The sequence below is a fragment of the Salvelinus fontinalis genome, chromosome 5 (assembly GCF_029448725.1).
Source record: "Salvelinus fontinalis isolate EN_2023a chromosome 5, ASM2944872v1, whole genome shotgun sequence".
Lineage (NCBI taxonomy): Eukaryota > Metazoa > Chordata > Actinopteri > Salmoniformes > Salmonidae > Salvelinus > Salvelinus fontinalis.
The window spans coordinates 39,992,591-40,017,092 of NC_074669.1; the positions used below are offsets into that span (position 1 = coordinate 39,992,591).

At 43.3% G+C, this 24,502-nt stretch overlaps 2 protein-coding genes across 5 annotated transcripts in view; one reads left to right on the plus strand and one right to left on the minus strand.

Annotated features, from left to right (window-relative positions):
• LOC129855580 (F-BAR domain only protein 1-like) overlaps nt 1–8,532 on the minus strand; it is a 38,048-nt gene extending 29,516 nt beyond the window's left edge. For all 4 annotated transcript variants that reach the window (XM_055923399.1, XM_055923397.1, XM_055923398.1 and 1 more), the window contains exon 1: nt 8,373–8,532. The gene's annotated coding sequence lies outside the window, so the exon portion shown is untranslated. The remainder of the gene's footprint in view (nt 1–8,372) is intronic.
• Nucleotides 8,533–17,432: 8,900 nt separating this feature from the next.
• Nucleotides 17,433–23,762, plus strand: LOC129855582 (leupaxin-like). The gene is made up of 9 exons (XM_055923402.1): nt 17,433–17,519; nt 20,026–20,117; nt 20,221–20,291; nt 20,456–20,558; nt 21,002–21,283; nt 21,427–21,600; nt 21,737–21,818; nt 21,957–22,105; nt 22,311–23,762. The coding sequence occupies exons 1-9, from the start codon at nt 17,507–17,509 to the stop codon at nt 22,575–22,577; spliced, it is 1,233 nt and encodes a 410-aa protein (XP_055779377.1). The 5' UTR covers nt 17,433–17,506; the 3' UTR covers nt 22,578–23,762.
• The last annotated feature ends 740 nt before the right edge of the window (nt 23,763–24,502 follow it).

Genomic DNA, 24,502 nt, shown 5'->3' on the forward strand with positions numbered 1-24,502 from the left:
AGCCACTCCTCAGTAAAAGGCACGACAGCCCGCTTGGAGTTTGCCAAAAGGCACCTAAAGGACTCTCAGACTATGAGAAACAAGATTCTCTGGTCTGATGAAACCAAGATTGAACTCTTTGGCCTGAATGCCAAGCGTCATGTCTGGAGGAAACCTGGCACCATCCCTAAGGTGAGGCATGGTGGTGGCAGCATCATGCTGTGGGGATGTTTTTCAGCAGCAGGGACTGGGAGACTAGTCAGGATTTAAGCATGAACGAAGCAAAGTACATATAGATCCTTGATGAAAACCTGCTCTAGAGCACACAGGACCTCGGACTGGGGTGAAGGTTCCCCTTCCAACAGAACAACGACCCTAAGCGCACAGCCAAGACAATCCAGAAGTGGCTTTGGGACAAGTCTTTGAATGTTGTTGTGTTGCCCAGTCAGAGCCCGGACTTGAACCCAAAGGAACATCTCTGGAGAGACCTGAAAATAGCTGTGCAGCGACGCTCCCCATCCAACCTGACAAAGCTTGAGAGGATCTACAAAGAAGAATGGGAGAAGTTCCCGAAATACAGGTGTGCCAAGCTTGTAGCGTCATACCCAAGAAGACTTGAGGCTGTAATCGCTGCCAAAAGCGCTTCAAAGTACTGAGTAAAGGGTCTGAATATTTATTATGGGGTATTGTGTGTAGATTGATGAAGAAGAAAAAAATGATTTAATCCATTTTAGAATAAGGCTGTAACATCACATGTTGAAAAAGTTAATGGGTCTGAATACTTTCCGAATGCACTGTATTTATTATGGATCCCCATTACTCTTCCTGGAGTCCAGCAAAATTGAGGCACTTTATACAACTGGCATGCAGATCGTTAGAAATGTTAGGATAAATTAAATGCTTCCCCAAACTTGAAACTCATGCGCCTCCTGTTTAGTCTTTATAACAGAATTGCCTCCATATTTCCATGGTTGGATTTTCAAGCAAGGCAAGTCATGCCTCATAATATGAAATAAAACATTCAGGTTTCAAACAATTAAGTATGTTTTCAAAACGCATACTGCCTCCAGCTCACAGCTCACATTGTGGTGGGTGAACATGCTAATAGCCTGCCTACAGTAGTTGTTTTCCTCCTGGGCAATTTGGCTGGCAGCATTGTTTTTATCGCCTTTTCTTTTTTTTGGGGGGGGGGGGGCTGGACCAGAGGTAAACAAAGATTAGAACAGTGTTGTGCATTGGGATTCCTCTGGTAATTAATATTCCACAGGAGCTGATCATGGTGGGCTGATGTAGATGGTACTGTGGTGGAACCATTTGGTACAAGCTGACTCACTGAGGCTCACACAGAGGGTCAGAGAGAGAGAGAGCGAGCGAACAGCCTTCTCCATGTTACACAGCTCAGAGGTGGGTGGACTGATAAGGAATAATTCAAATAGCACATAAGGGCTAGTAGGCCTAGTTCCTTTCTGTCTCACCAGCTTAGCATTAGTGAGTTTGAAACAGTAAAACGTTGTGCTGCCTCCACCCTGGACTGGGCTGGGCTCCTGCCCTTTCCCCTGCTGATTGTGAGAGTGTCAGACAGGCTAGTGGTGGCTCAGTTTAAGACCACAGCCAGGGCAACGTTACGCTATCAGCAGCACACAGCAGTGGAGAAGACAACATCAGCACCTAGAGCCCAGGCTGCAGTCTACAGTCTAATGCCATTGAAAGAGCCAACAAACAACTACTGACAAGAACCAGATGGACTACCAGAAAAAATTAGGGCTTAACAAAAAAAGCCCCTTCCAGTCCCCCCCAATAAACTGTCCCCATCCTCTTGTTTGGCAGCAAATAAATGGCATCTCTACACCCATATTGCACCTCCCTCTCTCTTCCCCGTGGTGGAGGGAATTGAAGTGGGGCTACTGGCAGATGCTTCTCTCTGGGTTGACAGTTCAGCGGAGGCTCCCTGCCTGGTCCTTATATCCCCACACCCCCCTCCTTCAGCTCATCTCTGTTAAGGCATGAGGCTGGGGGGGAAATTGACCAACTCCCACCTTCACTGACAACCCCAGATATCCGCCTCCTCCATCTTGGAGAAGAGAGAAAATGGGTCAAAGTATTGACTCGGCCAAGAATCGAGTGAATACGGTCTGCTAGGCTATTAACAGTCCCATCTGTCACTGGCAGAGGCAGTGAGGTGGGAGAGGAGAGGAACAGAAAGAAAGGGTGGGTGGATAGTGAAACGAGACATGTAAAAGAACAGACAGGCCTAAGGCTTTTAGACAGAACAAACTGAGAAGAGGGGAACAAGACAAATGGAAGAGAAATGAGAAAAGTGCTACCACCAATCAACACTCTCCTACACTAAATGGCAGACTGATATAGGAGTAGAGCTCTAAAAGCAGTGACCTATAGCTAAATCCCCAATCTCAGGTGTAACACATCTATGATGCGTCTTGCCAAACTTTCGCAGCTGTAGGCGTTTTCCAAGGACAGCGACAGGGAGAGTAGCTACTGCACTGCAGAGTCTGTTGCTCTGTCCTTCATCAAACCTAATTTGGCAGGGACAGGAGGAGAGAATTCCCCCGTTAGACCCATTTTGCAGAAACCTCTACCCTCCCTGCCCACCTGCCAATGACGATGCTTCCAGAGCCAGGTCTGTGAGTCACCCAACAGTGACTGGCACATCTGGCCACATGGAGCTGGCTGTAATATGGACCTACTTGGTCCTGTTGATTCAGTCAATGTGATAGGGACAGACCATTATCAAGTTTGAAAAGTGTTAATGTCACATGCACAAGTACAATGAAATGCCTTTCTTGCCAGCTCTAAACCCAACAATGCAGTAATCAATATCATCAACATAGTAGTAAAAATAACATACGGTAGAACAAAAACACAAGAAATAAAAACACAAGAAAGTAAGAAGCTACACACAGCGTCAGTTCCAATACCATATTTACAATGTGCAGGGATCCTGGCGTGACAGAGGTAGATATGCACAGGGGTAAGGTGACTAGGTATTAGGACATATGAAAAACTAAGTAGCAGTAGTGCATATGATGATTGTATGCGAGTGTGTGTGTGCAGAGTCAGTATAAATATGTGTGCATGTTATGTGTGTGGAGTCCTGCGAGTGTGCATATAGAGAGTGCAAAAATAAACATATACATAAATGTAATACCAGGGTCAACTCAGTCGGTGCAGCCATTCCTTAAGCTATTTAGCAGTCTCATGGCTTGGGGATAGAAGCTGTTCAGGAACCTGTTTGTGTCAGACTTGATGCACCAAATCACATTTGTATTTGTCACATGCGCCGAATACAACAGGTGTAGACCTAACGGTGAAATGCTGACTTACAAGCCCCTAACCAACAACGCAGTTAAGAAAAATAAGCTTTAAGTCAAAAAATAGAAAAGTAATAAATAATTAAAACAGCAGCAGTAAAATAACAATAGCGTTGCTATATACAGTGGGTACCGGTACAGAGTCAATGTGCGGGGGCACCGGTTAGTCAAGGTAATATGGACATGTAGGTAGAGTTAAAGTAACTATGCATAGATAATAAACAGGGAGTAGCAGCAGCTTAAGGGGGGGCGCTCTGATACAGCTTGCCGTGCGGTAGCAGAGAGAACAGTCTATTACTAGTGTGGCTGGAGTCTGACAATTTTTAGGTTCTTCCTCTGACACCGCCTGGTATAGAGGTCCTGGATGGCAGGAAGCTTGGCTCCAGTTATGTACTGGGCCTTTCGCACTACCCTCTGTAGTGCCTTGCGGTCAGAGGCCGAGCAGTTGCCATACCAGGCAGTGATGCAACCAGTCAGGATGCTCTTGATGGTGCAGCTGTAGAACCATGACAAATCTTTTCAGTCTCCTCAGGGGGAATGGGCTTTGTCATGCCCTCTTCACGACTGTCTGGGTGTGAGTGAACAGGGAGTACAGGAGGGGACGGAGCACGCACCTGAGGGGCCCCAGTGTTGAGGATCAGCGTGGCGGTTGTGGTGTTACCTACCCTTACCACCTGGGGGCGGCCCGTCAGGAAGTCCAGGGTCCAGTTGCAGAGGGAGATGTTTAGTCCCAAGGTCCTTAGCGATGAGGTAAGCACATGCTCAGAGTACACATCCTGGTAATCCGTCTGGCCCTGTGGCCTTGTGAATATTGACCTGTTTAAAAGGTCTTACTCACATTGGCTACGGAGAGTGTGATCACACAGTCGTCCGGAACAGCTGATGCTCTCATGTATGCTTCAGTGTTACTTGCCTTGAAGCGAGCATAAAAGTAATTTAGCTAGTCTGGTAGGCTTCCCTTTGTAGTCTGGAACAGTTTGCAAGCCCTGCCACAGCCGGTGTACTACGATTCAAATCTTAGTCCTGTATTGGCGCTTTGCCTGTTTGATGGTTCATCGGAGGGCATAGCAGGATTTCTTATAAGCTTCAGGGTTAGAGTCCCGCTACTTGAAAGCGGCAGCTCTACCCTTTAGATCAGTGCGGATGTTGCCTGTAATCCATGGCTTCTGGTTGGGGTATGTACGTACGGTCACTGTGGGGACAACGTCATCGATGCACTTATTGATGAAACCAGTGACTGATGTCAGTATCGCTTGCCATGCGGAAGCAGAGACAACAGTCTTTGGCTTGGGTGGCTGGAGTCTAACAATTTTCCGGGCCTTCTTTCAAAACAGCCTGATATGAAAGGTCCTGGATGGCATGGAGCTCAGCCCCAGTGATGTACTGGGCTGTCCGCACCACCCTCTGTAGCGCCATGCGATCGAGGGCGGTGCTGTTGCCATACCAAGCAGTGATGCAGCCAGTCAAGATGGACTCAATGGTGCAGCTGTAGAACTTTGAGGATTTGGAGGGCCCATACCAAACCTTTTCAACCTCCTGAGGGGAGGAGTCACCTTCTTCACGACTGTGCACTTGTGTGTGTACCATTTCAAGTCTTTCGTGATTTAGACGCAGATGTCAAATGTTCTCTCCCTCCTCTACCCAGGCAGCAGAAGAATAATCAGGCAGAACCTGAGTATGCTCTCCTCCATGCACCCCATTGTTTGGAGCTGAATGTGTTGTTTTCCCTGTAGCATACGGTGCAGTCCAGTACAGTCTATGACAAGGAGCCAGCCTGCCAAGCATCACTTCCAGCACAGACCCAGCACTGAGCAGAGCATGACAGCATAGTGAGCACTGGCAGTCCATTCAGAATGGATGTCTGAACATGGCATTATGGCATAACAAAACATCATACAAATCGATTAGGTAAGAATACATTTCCATAGTCCAGCTGCTAATTGAGATGACAAGAAAAAATAAGAGGCTCCATCTCATCTCCTTCAGCATGGTTCTCTTTTGGGTCACCATGTGCTTTTGAGTGACCCAGATTAGAAACATGAATGGTAACACAAGGTGCTGAACATCAGAAATCTCCTTTCTTACTGCAACATCGCATATTATTTGGAATTCCACAAAATAGATCTGACGTCACAGTAGTCAGTCACCATGTCAACAACCTGTGATACATTTCGACCTGGGAAATTCTATTATTGAGCTTCACTTATCACTGGTCCACTTAGCACAGCTTGAAGTGAACCCGTAACCCAACATAGAGTGAGGTCTGTTCCTGCAGCCAGCCCCACGGTGGATACTCGTGGCCAGAGAGATCCATCTGCTAGAGACCCTATGCTTAGTAGCATGGCCACCGGCTACACAGGCTCAGGCACTGCCTTCCAGCTCTGCCCTGCCTGGCAAGATCCAGGGAGTCCACGGCCAGCAGCTCTGTAGCTTACATTACAGGCAGGGGATCTCCATAATTAATTCACCACCACCAACAGTAGCACCATACTATACTGTATGGGCCAGCTGTGAGGGCAGAGGGAGCCAGCTAAATCATGAGGACTGAAAATCCTTAAAGCTAGAATCCTTAATTGAAACAAAGCGTTCTCCCCATTTCACTAAAAAGATAGGAGATGGGGAAATGTAACCACTCTCAAATTCATAGACAAAGCTATGGACCCCAGAAAGAGTAGCTGCTGCTATTGCAACAGCTAATGGGGATCCTAATAAAATAACAAATACTAAGAACTGATCAAATGTATCATTTCACCATGTTTTGAGGCTATACAGTGTTTGTTTACATTTACGTTGTTTACAAACATTGGCATAAAACAAGCTTACATTTTGGGGTTCTGGTGGGGTACGACAGTTGAACTAAGTTCATGGGGCATTTATAAGTTATATTCTTAAAGAATCAATGGGTATATATAATTCATTTATAAGTTATAAAATGTATGTAGCAACTAAGGATTCTAGTTAAGGATCAAGTGATACGCTTCTTTTCCCAAGTGCCATAAAATGATTGAATTGAGTTAGCCAACCCTATATTGATATGGTATTCTCCTCGCCGGCTGAGGTGGCCGGCTCTGCAGGAAGGCTCTGATCAGGCTTTAGGCTAATCAACAGCAAAATACAGAGCGAGACAGTCAATTCTAATCTAAATGCAAAGTAGGACTCTTATTCCCCCTGGCCTTGCCTTTCTCCTCTCCTTCCTTGCTGCTCCCCACATCGCAGCCTTTTAGGGGCCGAGGCAAGGCTGAGTGATGTGGATGGTGTCTGACGGTGAAGAATGTGCTGTAATTGCGGCATGCTTCAGATGTGTCTCTGTCCTGGGAGGAGAGCTAGCAGGGACCTGATGATGGCAGCGGGTAGAGAGCGGCTGCTAGGTGCCTGCCTGGCCCCAGATGAACAGGCCTGGCGGGGGTCAAAGCCTCCACTGTTAAGCTCAGTGTGATCTCCAGCAGTAAGGGCCTACCTACTGGGACCAGCAGCAGCAAGCGCCACACAACCTCAGCTCACCCCTCCAGAATAACTGGATGCTTATGATTTCAGATGCAGAGGTTCTGAGCTAAGGGATGTTGAGCTGGCTTCAATAGGTGCCTGATTAGAAACTGGACCTCAACCCACCCATATTTCTCACTATGATTATCAGGTGAATATCTGCCTCTCCATAATGAAAAGTTAATAGAGATGAGACAGAAAGGTAGGTTAAGCTTTCAGAGTGCAACTCATAAATAAACAGTATTTTTTTAAAGATAAAATGCTTTGCGGAATACATAACTAAATACTCAACTACTCATGAAGTCAACTGGCAAGAGGCCATGAAGTTGGTACATATTTCTTAATCTAATTGAAACTCCTCCACCTCACATCTCTTCATTCCCAGTCCCACCCACACATCCATGAATCACTACGCTCTCTCACCACTCAGCACTAGCAGAGTAGAGGGTTTCACTTGATCAAGACATAAGGGAGGGTTTTCTTCACCTCTCAATATCAGTACTTATATTACTTTTCAACACCGATCAAGAAACTTGTCTCTATGAAGGTTTCTGTTCTCTGTTTAGAAAACCATGTAGATTGCAATCTGAATAAAGAAACAACATCAAGTGTGCATTCATCAACCTCATATAAGCCTAGTTGGTTTCAAACCAGCTTTAGAATAAGAGCTAATGGCATTATATTTTTTACTTTGAGAAGATTAAAACACAATTGGAGAACAGGTGTCCATGTGGAATTGTACTTCCACTATCATCATTATTTAAAATAAAAAATGTTACACGGGGTATTCCATACAATGCTAAATAGAAAACCTGGCAATTTCTGGAACAGTTTTCAAGTCACAGTAACTTTCTAGACCTTTTATCAACATCATGGTCATTAGATAAATCTCTCTGGGGTCATTGATTGCTGTTAACATCTTGGACTATCCCAGGAGGATATTATTCTACCAAGATGAATATAAGGGATATTATCTCTCTCTCACACACACACACACACACACACACACAGTAAAATTTAAATAAAATGTTAACCCCCCCTGAAAAACACCAAAACAGTGACAGTAGGAGGTGACTTTTAGTTCTTCCAACCAGCAATATCATCAAACAAGTTCTCATGATCAAAATAAACATTGTCAAAGCACTCGATTCGTCGAGTCTCTAATTTCGCTACCTTTAAATATAATATATTTGACAGGGCGGCAGGTAGCCTAGCCTAGCGGTTAAGAGCTTTGAGCCAGTCACCGAAATCTGTCTATGTGCCCTTGAGCATGGCACTTAACCCTAACTGAGTAGTCTTCCATAATTAGCCATCAAACGGTCTACTTAGCAAATATAACAAGTAAACCTTAATCTATATTTCTGATAATTTAATAATATAACATTTCCAATATCCAGTTAAAGGTTGGCAGCAAGCTTAGGTAAAAAACGTTGTCAGTTGTCTGCTACTGATAGCGTGCAAGCTTGAATTCTACATTGTCTTCTGTCATGCTGCTGAAGACGGCAAGGCATTATGCAGTTCCCCGCGCTAGTTACAAAGCAAGCAATTTTACAGGACCCAGCCTAAATAATAGTTAATTACCTGTATTTTTTTTCTGAAAAACCTTTATAGTACATTTTCCATCTTCAGTCATTCACCTGTCCAGCTCCAGCCATAGTTGTATAATGCCCAAAGTGATTTGATAGTAGGCAGAGGTACAATATCTCTAGGCAGTTTTCAGTGTGCGCGCAAATTCCCACCCATCTGTCCCTATTGGTTGACATACTTGTCAATCAAGCCTAGAGAGCGATGTTGTAGGCATAGCAACCATTTGGAGGCGGGTCCTCGAGAATTTCTATGCGCCAATTGGATGAAAAAAATATTATTCTAAACATAACGCCCACCTGTTAGTACGCCGCTGTGTTGGCCAATGTGGGCTTCCATCAATAAAACGGACGTATTGAAAGCCAGATTTAAGGGGGTATAATAATATATTCACATTTCCTCATAGATAAAATGTGTAATGTCATTTGTCTTTCAAGGTCGTGCAAGGTCATAGAACAAAATGTAACAAACATTTTATTTCGCCCTCCCTTCGACATAATTTCCTCATAAATAAAGCTGCATAGTAAAAGATTTATACAAATGCAAAACCCAAAGGTGATCTCCCTGGGGTGGCAGGTAGCCTAGTGGTTAGAGTGTTGGTCTAGTAGCCAAAAGGTTGCAAGATCAAATCCCTGAGCTGACAAGGTAAAAATCTGTTGATTTGCCCCTGAACAAGGCAGTTTAATCCACTGTTCCTAGGCTGTCATTGAAAACAAGATTTTGTTCTTAACGGACTTGCCTATTTAAATAAAAATCATTACCCTTCTTTACCAAAACACATATAAGAATGAAAGAGACTGCTTTTCTTCAGTATGAACATTGTCCATTGACTGCATAGAGATACTGACCTGCAGGCCACTTGGGTCACAAAAGACCAAATGACCATTATTTACAGTCAATAAAGGGACCCTGACATGCCATACATCTCTACAGGTGTAAATGTGGAGCAAAATACAGCCTCATTGTTGCATGTCACTCCAAGGATAAAGCAGTTGGCTGTGGTGTCACTGCTGTGCTGGGACATGGTCTGCGGTAGCAGTGAGGGGTGATTCAGTGTCGGGGGTGTGATGGTTAAGCTCAAGGTCTAGTCAAGGTGGCTTTTGCGGTTGTAACTCTTCTCCAAGTACCGGCCACAGACCTTGCAGGGGAACTGGTAGCTGTCGTCAATGTTGTTCTTTTGCATGTGCCAGTTGAAGTGAGGCCTTCTGACAGCAGGTGGAGCCACACACCTCACACCTGGTAGAGAGGGAGCAAGGAAGAGGGGTGAGGCAAAGAGATAGACAGAGGGACACTCATAAGGACCACAACACATATATCAAACAAGTTTAGAGTATACTTTCAGCATAAAAGAAACTGAAAAATAGTCATTGAGTGCTGTTGCTATGACAGAGAACACTCACTGAACAGGCTTCTCTCTGCGGCAGTGGATGAGAAAGTGATTATTGGTGTGGAACACCCGGGCACAGAACTCACAGATGTCCCTCTGATCTCAAGACAAAAGCCAGAGTTCGTCTTGACCATGTGACTGAAGAAACACAGGGCCCTACAGGGAGTGTAAGAGCAGGTGAGCGTCCTCTGGTGGAAGTGCTGGTACTTCATTTGATGCTGAACGAAAGGTGCGAAAAGATAGAATGGAGTTTAGTGTATTTTACCTTGCAATGACTGTAATAAGTAGATAATGAGTGGTCATCTTCAGCTATGCTGCTGGACACTGAGGTACTGCAGAGAGGAGAAGACTTTCCCACAGCCGTCAAACTCACAAGGCGAGATTGATTTTGGTGTTATTTTTATGGGAACATTAAATTTGGATGATAATAAACAGATAGTAATAAATTAAGTGATAATGCACAAAACTTTTTTTGCGGACAATCTCCTTCACTGCAGCCAACGTGAGCAAAACATTTAAAAGTGTCAACCCTTGCAAGGCTGCAGGCCCAGACGGCATCTCCAGCAGCGTCCTCAGAGCATGCGCAGACCAGCTGGCTGGTGTGTTTACGGACATATTCAATCAATCCTTATCCCAGTCTGCAGTCCCCACATGCTTCAAGAGGGCCACCATTGTTCCTGTTCCCAAGAAAGCTAAGGTAACTGAGCTAAATGACTACCGCCCCGTAGCACTCACTTCCGTCATCATGAAGTGCTTTGAGAGACTAGTCAAGGACCATATCACCTCCACCCTACCTGACACCCTAGACCCACTCCAATTTGCTTACCGCCCCAATAGGTCCACAGACGATGCAATCGCAATCACACTGCACACTGCCCTAACCCATCTGGACAAGAGGAATACCTATGTGAGAATGCTGTTCATCGACTACAGCTCAACATTTAACACCATAGTACCCTCCGAACTTGTCATCAAGCTGGAGATCCTGGGTCTCAACCCCGCCCTGTGCAACTGAGTCCTGGACTTCCTGACGGGCCACCCCCAGGTGGTGAGGGTAGGTAACAACATCTCCACCCCGCTTATCCTCAACACTGGGGCCCCACAAGGGTGCGTTCTCAGCCCTCTCCTGTACTCCCTGTTCACCCACAACTGCGTGGCCATGCACGCCTCCAATTCAATCATCAAGTCTGCAGACGACACTACAGTGGTAGGCTTGATTATCAACAACGATGAGACGGCCTACAGGGAGGAGGTGAGGGCCCTCGGAGTGTGGTGTCAGTCCTACAGTTACATCACTATGAAGTGCAACAAAGTGGTCATTGATTTTTTCAACATGTTCATTCACATTTTATTTCCTTCTTGGATGATTAAATAAATAGCGTCATTAAAACCTGCTGGGTGAAGGGACATCCTTGCCTTGGGTTGTCCTCATCACCTTTATCATCATTATCACATTACATAGGCAGCCAGCCACCTATTGAAACATAAAATTAGATCACCATAAGGTTGGGTTGATTACGATTTGAACAAGAAATACATGCAAGGAGTTGTGCATGAAGCAAACTATTCAACTTTACCAATCCTGCCATGACTGCAAGGACTCTGCTGGCGTTGTGTCACTTCCTGCCGCTGAAGCTTCCTGTGTATTCTCGTTTCCTGGATATGACCAAACAACATAGTGATCTTGAGTCAACACTGGCATTTCAGAACTAATCAGGAAATTCTGGATAATTGTCACGTCGGTATGAATGATTCGGGAGACAGGCGCAGGAATGTGTAATAAGGTTTTTATTATACCCAAATTACGGCGTGCAGTGTAAAGGCACGGGATGAAGACCAAACAAACACTATACAAACAAAAGAGCGAGGAGTACCTCGAATAAATAACTCAAGCACACAATGATTAACACATGGGACGAGACCCATAATCATCTGCGCAATCCACAATGGCACGAAAGCCAAAACACACAGCACAGGTACTCACACGATCCAACGGACATTGTAACAATAATCAACAGGACAATGGTAAACCAAGGGCACACTTATACAATTACTAATCACTGGGAACAGGGGCCAGGTGTGCGTAATGAAAGTTTCGGAGAGATCCGTGACAATAACATTTCTTATTAATGAACCTGTTGAGTTGCTCTCTCCAGAGTTGATGGTTGTCTGGTCCACCGTCTCCTCGCCATCCCTACGCTAGGGAGTTTTAAGATAACCTTAAGAAATAATTTATAGGCAAAATACTTTAAAACTGCACAGGCTTAAAGAAAGTATACTTGTTTTCAATGAACGTTACATGGTAATCTATTTGATTAATTTTACGGTTTCCTCCCTACTGATGAGATGTATGTGAGATGTATTTTGTTTTCATGTTATAATCTTGTGTATATTTTGTTTTCATGTAATTTCATGAGGACCACAATGGAAATACATATTTTTTCTTTTTTTGTGTCATCTTATATGATTTTAATGGCATTGTACTGTATTCACATGTGTGGTTGTATTGTGTTTCAAAATTTTCCCCCCAAAATCCTGGTTGTTGTGCCTCCTCTTGGGTCACCATGGGCCTTGCACCATCACAACCCCTGGTCCTCCTCACAGTAAGACAACGCCTCTCTGTGACACTCTCCTTCTTGAGCTCCTTTGCTCCTCTCCTCCCTTTGAACCTAGTTGAACCTGAAGGGGTAATATCTCCCTCCACATTGCCTCCGTCCCCTTCTCATGTCACCCCCTCTTATTCACAGCCACTCTGACTAGGTTGCCATGAGAGCCGATGTCCTCCTTCCCAGACACCGTTCTGCCTCTAACACATCCGAGGATTCTCTTATTTCCTTCCCCTGGGTACATGGGCATAGGCACTCCTCTAGAGGTGGTAAGTGCTTTGGGCCTCTTCTCTGCTTCACTGCCTCTCCCTTTGACTGGCTCGCCTCTGTGCCAGCTGCCTACTTCTCCATGGCAGTGCCAGACTGGAGGGTGGATGGGAAGGGGCACTGTTGCCGGTGAGTGTGGACCAATAGGACGTAGCGATGCAGAGATTCTCTTGATGTCAGTAAGGCAGCCATGTCCCCTTTCATACTTCCTAGTGGACTATTCAAAAAACAGGCCTACATATACAGTACATATTCACATGAATGAAACTGTAAACTGTATGTTATGGGGGAAATGTTTTTACCTGAGCATTTGGCAAACACTTTAGAAAAATAGCTGAAGAGAAGAGAGGGGTAAGAAATTTAGCAAAAATTAATAACAGCCAACATAACATTACTCCAATGTTATAGTTGTGTAATAAAGATGAGCCATAAATATTGTGTGCCACCATCAGCCCAGTCTGGTCTGAGGTCTTACCTCAGCAGTAGGTAGTGGACGAGCTCAGAGTGCAAAGAGAAGCCCAGGTTCTTCAGCTGACCCTAGGTCTGCAGGCGTGACCCTAGATGCACTCAAGACTTACTCCGCTGCGCGTCTATCTCCATGTGCCACTGTCATCCGACGGCTTTTGTAGTAGATGCCGACGCCATGGTCAGAGGGTCACTAATCTGATCCATCAGCACTGGCATGAACAACAGGAGAGAGGCCAATGATACAAGATATCTCAATGTTAACTTTACACTGGCCACTATAGTTATTGTAGTACCATATAATTTATTTGTGTCAAAATATGACAGTTTAAATTATTTCCCCCATCCTTTGACACCTACATTTACATTTTTACAGTTTTCTCATTTAGCAGTTGTTGTTATCCAGTGTGACTTACAGTTAGTGCATTCATCTTAAGATAGCTAGGTAGGACAACCACATATTATCACAGGCATAGTGAGTACACTTTTAATCAATTAAGTAGTCATCTGCAAAGTCAGAGCTAGTAAGCAAAATGACAGAAGATCCCAAGACACAACACAGCAGAGCTGTGAACTGAAATGTCTGAAACACTCATGATATCTACATTCATGTGATAATGTATTTTGGAAGATTAACTGTGTAAATGTATATTTAATTATATTATACATTTGCTAATTCTTAAAGAGGGGGCCACCCATTGAGATAGATTTAGGACTCTAGCACCCAAAAGCCTGTTTTAGCATTGGCAGCGTCATTGAAGACTTTCATCATTTTGTCAACTGGGTGGAACTTCCGATGCGTTAAGGAAGGATAACATAATTCAATCCAAGTCATCAGGAGGGATCAGCCAATGAAATATACTCGTGAGCAATATAACAAAATATGAAAATATGCACATCCAAGTGTAGGACAGAAGAACGTATCAAAGAAAAAAGGAATGACCTCAACTCTGGTAGAACGTATCAAAGAAAAAAGGAATGTCCTCAACTCTGGTATGCTCCCATTGCAATTTAATCAGACGCCCCAAAAATACAAAGTTTCGATCCGAGTTGCATCTTCGTCAGGTCATTCACCATTGTTAAACATACCTCCTTAAATAACCGCTAGAGCCCTCAAACTCAACTCTGGACCTCAAAGCTAGTTCCACTGCGTTTTTTCATTGTTCTCTTCTAATCAGTGATTTAAACTCGAGACACCAGGTTGGTGCAATTAATTATCAGGTAGAACAGAAAACCAGCAGGCTCCGAATGTAGGGTTTGGTAATCTTCTCTAGTTGCGCGGTTATTAGCGCAGTGTTCTGTCACTCATGGGGACACTACATCACGCAGTGTTGCCATGTTCATGGTTTTCCTGCTAAATTGGGCTACTTTGAAAATGATGTCACATGTGAAAATGTATTGGTCTCGGGTTGCAGGTTTTTGGGCTATTTCTAAGTTAAACTGCAGCCGCCATGGCATTACATATTTCACTCTGACCTGCTGCTGACTGTCAGGCAATGAGGCAGGCTGTTGTTGAGGGAGTGAATGAGTGAGTGAGTGAGTGAGTGAGTGGTGGGGAGGGCCAGAGGAGTGTGTGTGTGTGTGTTTGTGTTGAGAAAGCACTACTGAGTCACGTGAGCGAGAGGAGAGAGAGCAGCTTTTTACCACTTGTAGGTTGGCTATTTAGATTGTCATTATGGAGACACCTATTTCCAAACTTTTTTCCATTAAAACATATTAACAAGCTTGAACTGATGCACATCAAGAAATAATGGAGACAAAGCACTGGAAAACGACTTTGGGGACATTACAGCACATTACATGAATCCGCTCGGAGGTGGTTTAGACTGCATTCTAATGTTTACTGCTTAAAGAAAACGGTATCAAACGAAGTGCTTTATGCATGCTCAGTTCTTGGGCCTCGGGGCTGCCCGAGTGGAAATTTGAAATGGAAGTTATGGAACTAACTCTCTAGCATGTTTATCTTTATTGGGAAAAGTCCTCAATTAAACTTACATTAAGCTAAATGTGGAGAATTATACATTTGCCTCAGATGGCCATCTGAGGAGCCTTTTAATGTATGTCATTGTAGGCTACCATTTGATACAATAAATATGTTGAAATGAAGATACCACTGGAGTCATTGCAAATCAATTTGTGACACTTGTGTAGCCTACCTGGAGCTGGCAAACCAATGTAATAAATAGCCTATAACATCAGTGTATTGTTGTTGTAGCCTTGTGTAATGATGAACGCATTAGATTGACGGTAACAGTGGCCAGATTAGGCTACAAGTTAAAAAAAATATTCAATAAATACTGGCTGTTGTTGACAAACATATTCAGTTCATATACAGTGCCTTTGGAAAGTATTCAGACCTTTTGACTAGCTTCACATTTTGTTACGTTACAGCCTTATTCTAAAATGGATAAAATATAATAAATCCCTCAGCAATCTACACACAATACCCCATAATGACAAAGCAAAAACAGGTTTTTAGACATTTTTGCAAAAGATTACAAATAAAACAACTGAAATATTACATTTACATAAGTATTCAGACCCTTTACTCAGTACTTTATTGAAGCACCTTTGACAGCGATTACAGCCTCGAGTCTTATTGCGTATGACGCTACAAGCTTGGCACACCTGTATTTGGCAAGTTTCTCTCATTCTTCTCTGCAGATTCTCTCAAGCTATGTCAGGTTTGATGGGGTGCGTCACAGCACAGCTATTTTCAGGTCTCCAGAGATGTTCCTTTGGGTTCAAGTCCGGGCTCTGGCTGGGCCACTCAAGGACATTCAAAGACTTGTCCCGAAGCTACTCCTAGATTGTCTTGGCTGTGTGCTTAGGGTCGTTGTCCTTTAGGAAGCTGAACCTTCACACCAGTCTGAGGTCCTGAGCCCTCTGGAGCAGATTTTCATCAAGGATCTCTTTGTACTTTGCTCCATTAATCTTTCCCTCGATCCTGACTAGTTTCCCAGTCCTTGCCGCTGAAAAACATCCCCACAGCATGTTGCTGCCACCACCATGCTTCACCATTCGGATGGTGCCAGGTTTTCTCCAGACGTGACGCTTGGAATTCAGGCCAAAAACAATCTTGTTTTCATCAGACCAGAGAATCTTGTTTCTCCTTTAGGTGCTTTTTGAAAAGCTCCAAGTGGGCTGTCATGTGCCTTTTACTGAGAAGTGGCTTCCGTCTGGCTACACTACCATACAGGTAGTGATTGGTGGAGTGCTGCAGAGATGGTTGTCCTTCTGGAAGGTTCTTCCATCGCCACAGAGGAACTCTGGAGCTCTGTCAGATTGACCATCAGGTTCTTGGTCACGTCCTTGACCAAGGCCCTTCTCCCCCGATTGCTCAATTTTGCTGAGAGGCCAGCTCTAGGAAGAGTCCTGGTGGTTCCAATCTTCCACTGTGGCCACTGTGTTCTTGGGGACCTTCAATGCTGCAGAAATGTTTTGGTACCCTTCCCCAAATCTGTGCCTCGACACAATCCTGTCTCGAACCTCTACGGACAATTCCTTTGACCTCATCGCATGTTTTTGCTCTGACATGCACTGTCAATTTTGGGACCTTGTATAGACAGGTGTGTGCCTTTCCAAATCATATCCAATCAATTGAATTTACCACAGGTGGACTCTAATCCAGTTGTAGAAACATCTCAAGGATGATGGAAACAGGATGCACCTGAGCTCAATTTCAAGTCTCATAGCAAAGGGTCTGAATACTTATGTAAATAAGGTATTTCTCCTTTTTATTTTTAATACATTTGCAAGAATTTCTAAAAACCTGTTTTCGTTCTCTCATTATGTGGTATTGTGTGTAGGTTGAAAAATAAATATTGAATCCATTTTAGAATAAGGCTATAACAAAATGTGGAAAAAGTCAACGGGTCTGAATACTTTCTGAACGCCCTGTACATGGCTCTGGTCTTTCCTATTTGAAAAAAGTCAAATAAACGTTTTTATCTACCCCTAGCCCATTTTTTGGGGAGGGGGGTATGCCCTCTAATTCTTCAGATTTATAGTTGACCCGTTAACCCATATACCATCAGCTTTTAGCAGATAGTTATTGATAAAACATTTGTGTACATACAACCTGTGTTTTGTATTCACTTGTGTGCTTGTATTATGTTTTTAACTCTTCAAATAAACCAAATGAAATGTGTTAAACTATTCACCAGATCATATGTTTCAAGAATATAAGTAGAAAATGACTTAGAATGTAGTCTGTGTCAGGAAGGTAGCAGTGCACCAAGAGAAATTCAAGTTTGTAAAAAGAAACTGACAAAAGGAAATGACAGTTTCGACTTGATTGAAGTGGGCTGGTTACCACAGTAACTGCCAGTAACCCAACACACACACACACACACATACAACTGAACATGTAAGCTCATACACATTGATAAGTACATTGAGCAAGCATGGATGAGCTGGGTGAGTATACTTTTTTCCTCTGCTGCTGTTGTGTTATAAAACAAAATACAATAGATCAATCTATAAAGGAAATACAGACATCAATAGATTTGAGCACGAATAACATTTTAAAAATGATATACTCATGAAAATGTACATGTAAAAGTTTTGTTGTGTTTGGTGAATGAAGCATGTATTACATTGGGCATGCTAATCATATCATATGGTTCATATCCTATTTGAATAAAATGTATTGTTGTAGACATGACTGTTGATGTAAATTCACGAGGAATCACAAAGAAGGTTCTCTGTTGATAGGCAGATGGATTGTTGAGGTTGTTGACTGAAGTCACCTAGTACCAACCACATTCAATTAGTGAGAAATCCAGTGGATAGGGATATACAGAGGCTTCACAAAGTATTCACACCCCTTTACTTTTTTCACATTGTTGTTTTACAACTTGAACTAAAAATTGATTAAATTGAGATTTTGTGTCACTGGTCTACACACCATACCCCATAATGTCAAAGTGGAATTTTGTTTGTAGAGCATTTTAGAAATTAATAAAAAATGTAAAGCTGAATTGTCTTGAGTCAATAAATATTCAACCCCTTTGTTATGGCGAGCCTAAATTAGTTCAGGAGTAAAAATGTGCTTAACAAATCGCATAAGAAATTGCATAGACTCATTCTGTGTACAATAATAGTGGTTAACCCTAAGTTTGATATCTGCGCTTCCGGGGAAATCTAATTAGCACATTACCAAACTCCCCATGTAAATCGATCAGTTTAAACAAACATATTTGTTTTTGCAGTGGATGTGTCTCAATCCCCCGCCTATGTCGCACTTCCGCATCTGTGGTGGAAGGTGACAGAGCTAGAGCGGTGTTTGTCAAACCATGAGACACCCCGAAAATCGGTCTTCTCACATAATTGTCTGTAGCGTCCAAACGGTTTGGCTTGCAAGCTATGATCCCTCTATGGAAAGATGAGACTGTGAAAAACACGATGATGTTCTCCGTTTTGCTCTACTGCCCCCCACAAGCGTCTTGGAACTCGTCTGAAGTCAGTACAGATGATCTGCCAACTTCTGTCTGTAGCGTCCGAACAGTTTGCGCTACACACTAATATGTACCCCACACATACTGTAAGGTCCCTTAATTGAGTAGTGAATTTCAAGCCCAGATTCAACCACAAAGACCAGGGAGGTTTTTCAATGCAAGTACCTTCAGAAAGTATTCATATATGGAATCGCCGCCAAAGGTGCTTCTACAAAGTATTGACTCAGGAGTGTGAATACCTATATAAATAAGTATTCAAGAGCATTGTACACCTAGATTGTACAATATTTGCCCATTATTGTTTTTTAAGTTGATTGTTGATCATTGCTAGACAGCCATTTTCAAAACTGTAACTAGGTCACTCAGGAACATTCTATGTCGTCTTGGTAAGCAATTCCAGTGTAGATTTGGCCTTGCGTTTCGATACACCATCCAAAGCCTAATTAATAACTTCACACTGCTCATAGGGATATTCAGCGTCTGCTTTTTTTTTTAGCTTTACACATCTACCAAACGGTGTCCTTCTTTGCTAGGCATTGTGTTTTATTTTTTACTTTGAAAAAAGAAACAAATCATGGATTTGTGCTAAATCTCCACCAGTGTAGTTATGACTTACTTGTGTTAAACTTCCTCTTAAAATGAGCATAATACAATAGTTATATGTAATGTTCCCTTTCATAGGCTACCGTCAGCATGTGAGTTCAAAGTCAGAATAAGACTGTTTGTTAGTCATAGAGTGCATCAGTTTCAAAAGTTTCACTTCTGCTTTAGGATCTTGTCTGTAACACCTCTTATATCATATCCTCAGGAAGCAGCACTGTATGAAACAATCAGTGGTGGAAAAAGTCCCCAATTGTCATACTTGAGTAAAAGTAAAGATACGTTAATAGAAAATGACCCAGTAAAATACTACTTGAGTAAAAGTCTATTTGGTTAAGCAAATCAGGCAGCACATTTTTCATGTTCTTTTAATTTACAGATAGCCACTCAAACACTCGGACATAATTTACAAGCGAAAGCCTTTGTGTTTAGCGACTCCGCCAGATCAGAGGCAGTAGAGATGACCAGGGATGTTCTCTTGATAAGTGTGTGAATTGGACCATTTTCCTGTCCTGCTAAGCATTCAAAATGTAACTAGTAATTTTAGGTGTCAGGTAAAATGTATGGAGTAAAAAGTACATTATTTTATTTAGCAATGTCGTGGTGTAAAAGTAAAAGTAATCAAAAATAGTAATGTAAAGTACAGATAACCCCCAAAATACTTAAGAGGTACTTTAAAGTATTTTTAATTAAGTACTTTACACCACTGGAAAAAATCACATCAGATCAATGGGTGCACCTCGCAATAGGCAAAAGGAGAACGTAGTGAGGCATTGTAATTCATCTCAGAGGAAGTCTGTTAGAAGTGCTTACTCTGATTGATACTGTAGTACCATACCATACCACAGCATATATGTGTTTTATAGATCTTATCTTAGAAGAGCTGGCTTTCAACTTAGCTGGTCCAGAGTCAGCTACTCAGAAGAAAGAAAGTGATACAGCCAACACATATGGACAGGTAATGACACAATTACCTCTAGCAGTTGTTGTTTAGTCTTTTGTCCAACTATTACAACTGGATGTGTCTTTTAGCTCTATGCTTTATGTGAAATTTCCCACAGGTCTCAAAGGTGTGTCCTGTTGGTCTCCCTCCAAAGAAAGAAAATGAGACAGATAGTACCAATGTATACAGGTGAGCCACTGGTAGGTCTGCTCACAGATAGCCATACATTATGATCCTGGGTCAGACCATATAGATAGAGCTGAGACTGAGATGTATCACCTCAGATTCAAGTATCTGTCCAGTGTCCATTGCATAACAGTGCTCATCTGTGGTTTTCTCTGTGTGTTTGTCAGTGAGTTACCAGCTCCAGTGGATGCCGGTCTGCTGAGTCCTTGCTCTGCTACCAGAGAGCTGGACTCCATAATGGAGGATTTGCTGTTTGGTCTGGAGATGGGGGTGAGGAAGCATCTATCATGGAATACACTGCCGGTCAGAGCATGAGCAGAGGATGACTGTAGGAGAATCTCAAATGCATTTCCTTGATTCCTTGTGTCCTCTCTCCTCGCCCCCTCAAAACCCATTGTGTGAGAAGGTCAGAGGGGAGGGACCTCTGAGCTTCCCATCCAACAGCTTCTCATCCAATGGGTTTTGAGAAGGAGGCAAGGAGAGACGATGGGTAGAATCAAGCAAATAGAATTCTCTGTCTTTCAATGAAGTTGACTTGATCTGACAGCAGAGGGCAGTATAAGCAAACAAAATAAATATTGGAAGCTTTAGTACCACTAGTGCCTCCAAAATGAATAGAATTTTGAGATATAAAACTGTTAAAAACACGTTTTAGATGCATATGAAAGGATGCAATTCTGTTTTGAGGACACACAGCTTTTTCTCATCTTTAGCTCCCAGACCCTCCTCCTCCCTCAACCCCACCACCACTTGTCCAGAAATCAGTCAAAAAGACCCAGGTTGGAGAAAAGAAAGAAAAGGAGGACACACAAGTGAAACAGGAGAGCACCAACAGTCCTAAGACTTATGATCTGGAGCGCAAAGCATCAACACAGAGAAAAACGGACGCCATAGATGACCTTCTGGGAGGCCTGAGCTCTGATATGGAGAAGATGGGTGTACGAACGGTGGCGAAGGGCCACTGTGCTTCCTGTGGCAAGGTCATTGTGGGAAAGGTAAACAGCTTGAACTGTCAAAAACCAGACAAAAGATTGATTTCAAAATAACAGTATAGGCGAAGATGATCAATCAAAAGAACCATGGCCAGTACATGAAACAAAGTATATTTTTCTTCTTACCATTTTATTTTATTCGGCAGATGATCACAGCCCTGGGCCAGGTGTGGCACCCAGAACACTTTGTTTGTGTGGAGTGTCAGGCTGAGCTGGGGACTAGTGGCTTCTTTGAGAGGGAGGGGAAGGCCTACTGTGAGAAAGACTACCAGCATCTCTTCTCCCCTCGCTGTGGTTACTGCAAGGGCCCCATTCTGCAGGTACACTCCTTCTCTTTGGTTTGGACTGTATTATCACCATTATTTAACACTGCACAAAACCAACTCACCACCTCTCTAGATCTGTTGTCGTTGGGTTTACCTCACCGCATGCTGGGCTCTTTGTCCTCTCTCTCAGAACATCCTGACAGCGATGGACCGCACCTGGCACCCTGAGCACTTCTTCTGTTCCCATTGTGGGGAGCTCTTTGGGGCTGAAGGTGAAGGAGCACACATCTATCGGCCTGACAGATGGCACCACAACTACTACTGTTCCCTATAGGGTAACATATGATCTAGACCACAGTGTGACTGAGAACACTCCTCTCTTTGCGTGTGTGTCCTTTGATGTGCCATAGGTTTTCTGGAGAAGGACGGGAAGCCGTACTGCCACAGAGACTTTTACCATCTCTTTGCTCCAAAGTGCACTGGTTGTGGAGACCCTGTGAGAGAGAACTACCTGACTGCAGCCAACGGCACCTGGCATCCCAACTGCTTCGTCTGCTCAGTGAGTCGCACATGATCCACAGATCACGCACATGGCTTTGAAACTTCTACCATTTCTCAGACAATAAACTTTGAACAGCCAACAGCCACAATACAACATTATGCTGATATTATCAGAATCCTACTCAACTTCCAATAAAGAGTAGGCCTACTATATCAAGTAGATAGAATAAGTGCTCTCTTTCTCCTTCTCTCCATCTCTCCAGGACTGTCTGAAGCCCTTCAACGATGGTTGTTTCCTGGAGCTGGATGGTCGTCCCCTGTGCTCTCTGCACTTCCACTCCCGACAGGGAACACTGTGTGGGGGCTGTGGAGAGCCCATCTCTGGCCGCTGCATCTCTGCTTTGGAGCGCAAGTTCCACCCTGAGCACTTTGTGTGTGCCTTCTGTCTGCGTAAACTCAGCCAGGGGGTGTTCAAGGAGCAGGCAGGGAAACCCTACTGCTCAGCCTGCCACACCAAATTGTTTGTGTGAGACTTATTTAAGTGGTAATGCCCGAGATGCCAGAGTTTGGAGGATATATTGGCACCGGTTCGAGTAACGGCAAACTGTGCTTCGAGGGCATTATCACATTTATACAATGGGTTACCAACATATTTTAATTAAAAACTTTATTTTGATGAATTTATTCATACTATTTCATCCTTCCACAAAATATAGTCCCGACACAAAGCTGATTCATGATTTCGACTGGCTGAGAAACGCTGCCTGTCTGTCTGTCTCGTCCTGACTCCCGACATGTTCATTACTATAGGACAGCTGAAGATCGAATTTGAATATTGAAACAGTGTTGCAAATGTCAGAGAGACAGACAGCAAGGTTTATACAAATCTCCTAATAGTACCCAGTTCATATATAAGGTAATCAATTAACCTGAAAAAAGTCATACTTACAAAGTATGTGGAAAATCCCACACGGATCATCAAGGCAATATCCGCATAAGAATTTAAAATTAATTTTGTGTCCTGTGTTGCATGTGGACATAGACTGAGTGTACAAAACATTAAGAACTTCTGCTCTTTCCATGACATAGACTGACCAGGTGAATCCAGGTGAAAGCTATGGTCCCTTATTGAAGTCACTTGTTAAATCCATTTCAATCAGTGTAGATGAAGGGGAGGAGACAGGTTAAAGAAGGATATTTTTGAGACATAGATTGTGTATGTGTGCCATTCAGAGGGTGAATGGGCAAGACAAAAGGTTGAAGTGCCTTTGAACAGGGTATGGTAGTAGGTGCCAGGCGCACTGGTTTGTGTCAAGAACTGCAATGCTGCTTGTTTTTCATGCTCAACAGTTTCCCGTGTGTATCAAGAATGGTCTTCCACCAAAGGACATCCAACAACTGTGGGAGCATTTGAGTCAACATGGGCCAGCATCCCTGAGGAACGCTTTCGACACCTTGTAGAGTACATGCCCCGACAAATTGAGGCTGTTCTGTGGGGAAAAGGGCGTGCAACTCAATATAATGTTTTGTACACTCAGTGTATAAGCACGTATTCATGGAAATGAACAGGAGTGTTTGTTTAGAATAGACTTACCAAGGAAAAGAGTTACCATCTGAATGCCTCATTGAAATGTAATCACATAATGGAGCAGATCATGAATAGATTATTTCTAATGTCTGAAACATGAAATCAAATTATATATTTGTGAACTTTGGATCGCTTTAAGGTGTATCAATATCGCCTAAATTGTGTTTAAATGAATTCATCATGATCACAAAGCATTTAAAGACGGAGAAAGAATAACAGCAATCAACCAAATCCAGTTGAGTTTTTCCTGGAGGAAAACCCATGGGTTCCATAAAGATGTTCTCAGTGCCATGGGTTGGCAGAGGGGTGATCCATGCTGGCAGAGCCGAGGCTGCTTTCCAACTGTAGTTCATCAAGAGACTTCTCTATGGCTCTGACAGTTTACATTGGCATATTCTCTCTGGAACCAAGTTACTGTTGCTTGTCAGGTTTAGAAGAATTCTCAACATTGACCCACCTATTGCAGTCTATGAGAGATCGAGTAGGGTGTTGAAACAAATAGTGAAGGTTCCAGGAGAAGCTTTAACAACAGAAGTGAGCACCAAACCATATCACTTACGGTAACTGTAGGCACACAGCCAGGTTGTAATGTGATGTAATACTGAGGCCCTGCAAAGGAGCCACTTTTCTGTTGATGTATAGGACTACTGGCTGTGTGCAGGCAGTGTGTGACTGGATATTGAGGAGGGGATAAATCATATTGTCATCAGCACATTAGATCAAGTCTCCTGGTCTCCTATCCTGGACTAACGTGGGTTGGTGTCACAACATACTACTCTGACTGGCCAAGCCCTCTGCTCTGTTCGTTAATGTACCTCTATCTCATGATTTCTAAGACTTGTTCAACACATTGTTTCCTGTATAAAA

Excerpts from the sequence above, each read along its gene's own strand:
- LOC129855582 (XM_055923402.1), top strand. Across the intron at positions 20,292-20,455 it reads GATAGTACCAATGTATACAG|TGAGTTACCAGCTCCAGTGG; the intron begins GTGAGCCACTGG and ends TGTGTTTGTCAG. Across the intron at positions 21,819-21,956 it reads GGAGCTCTTTGGGGCTGAAG|GTTTTCTGGAGAAGGACGGG; the intron begins GTGAAGGAGCAC and ends GATGTGCCATAG.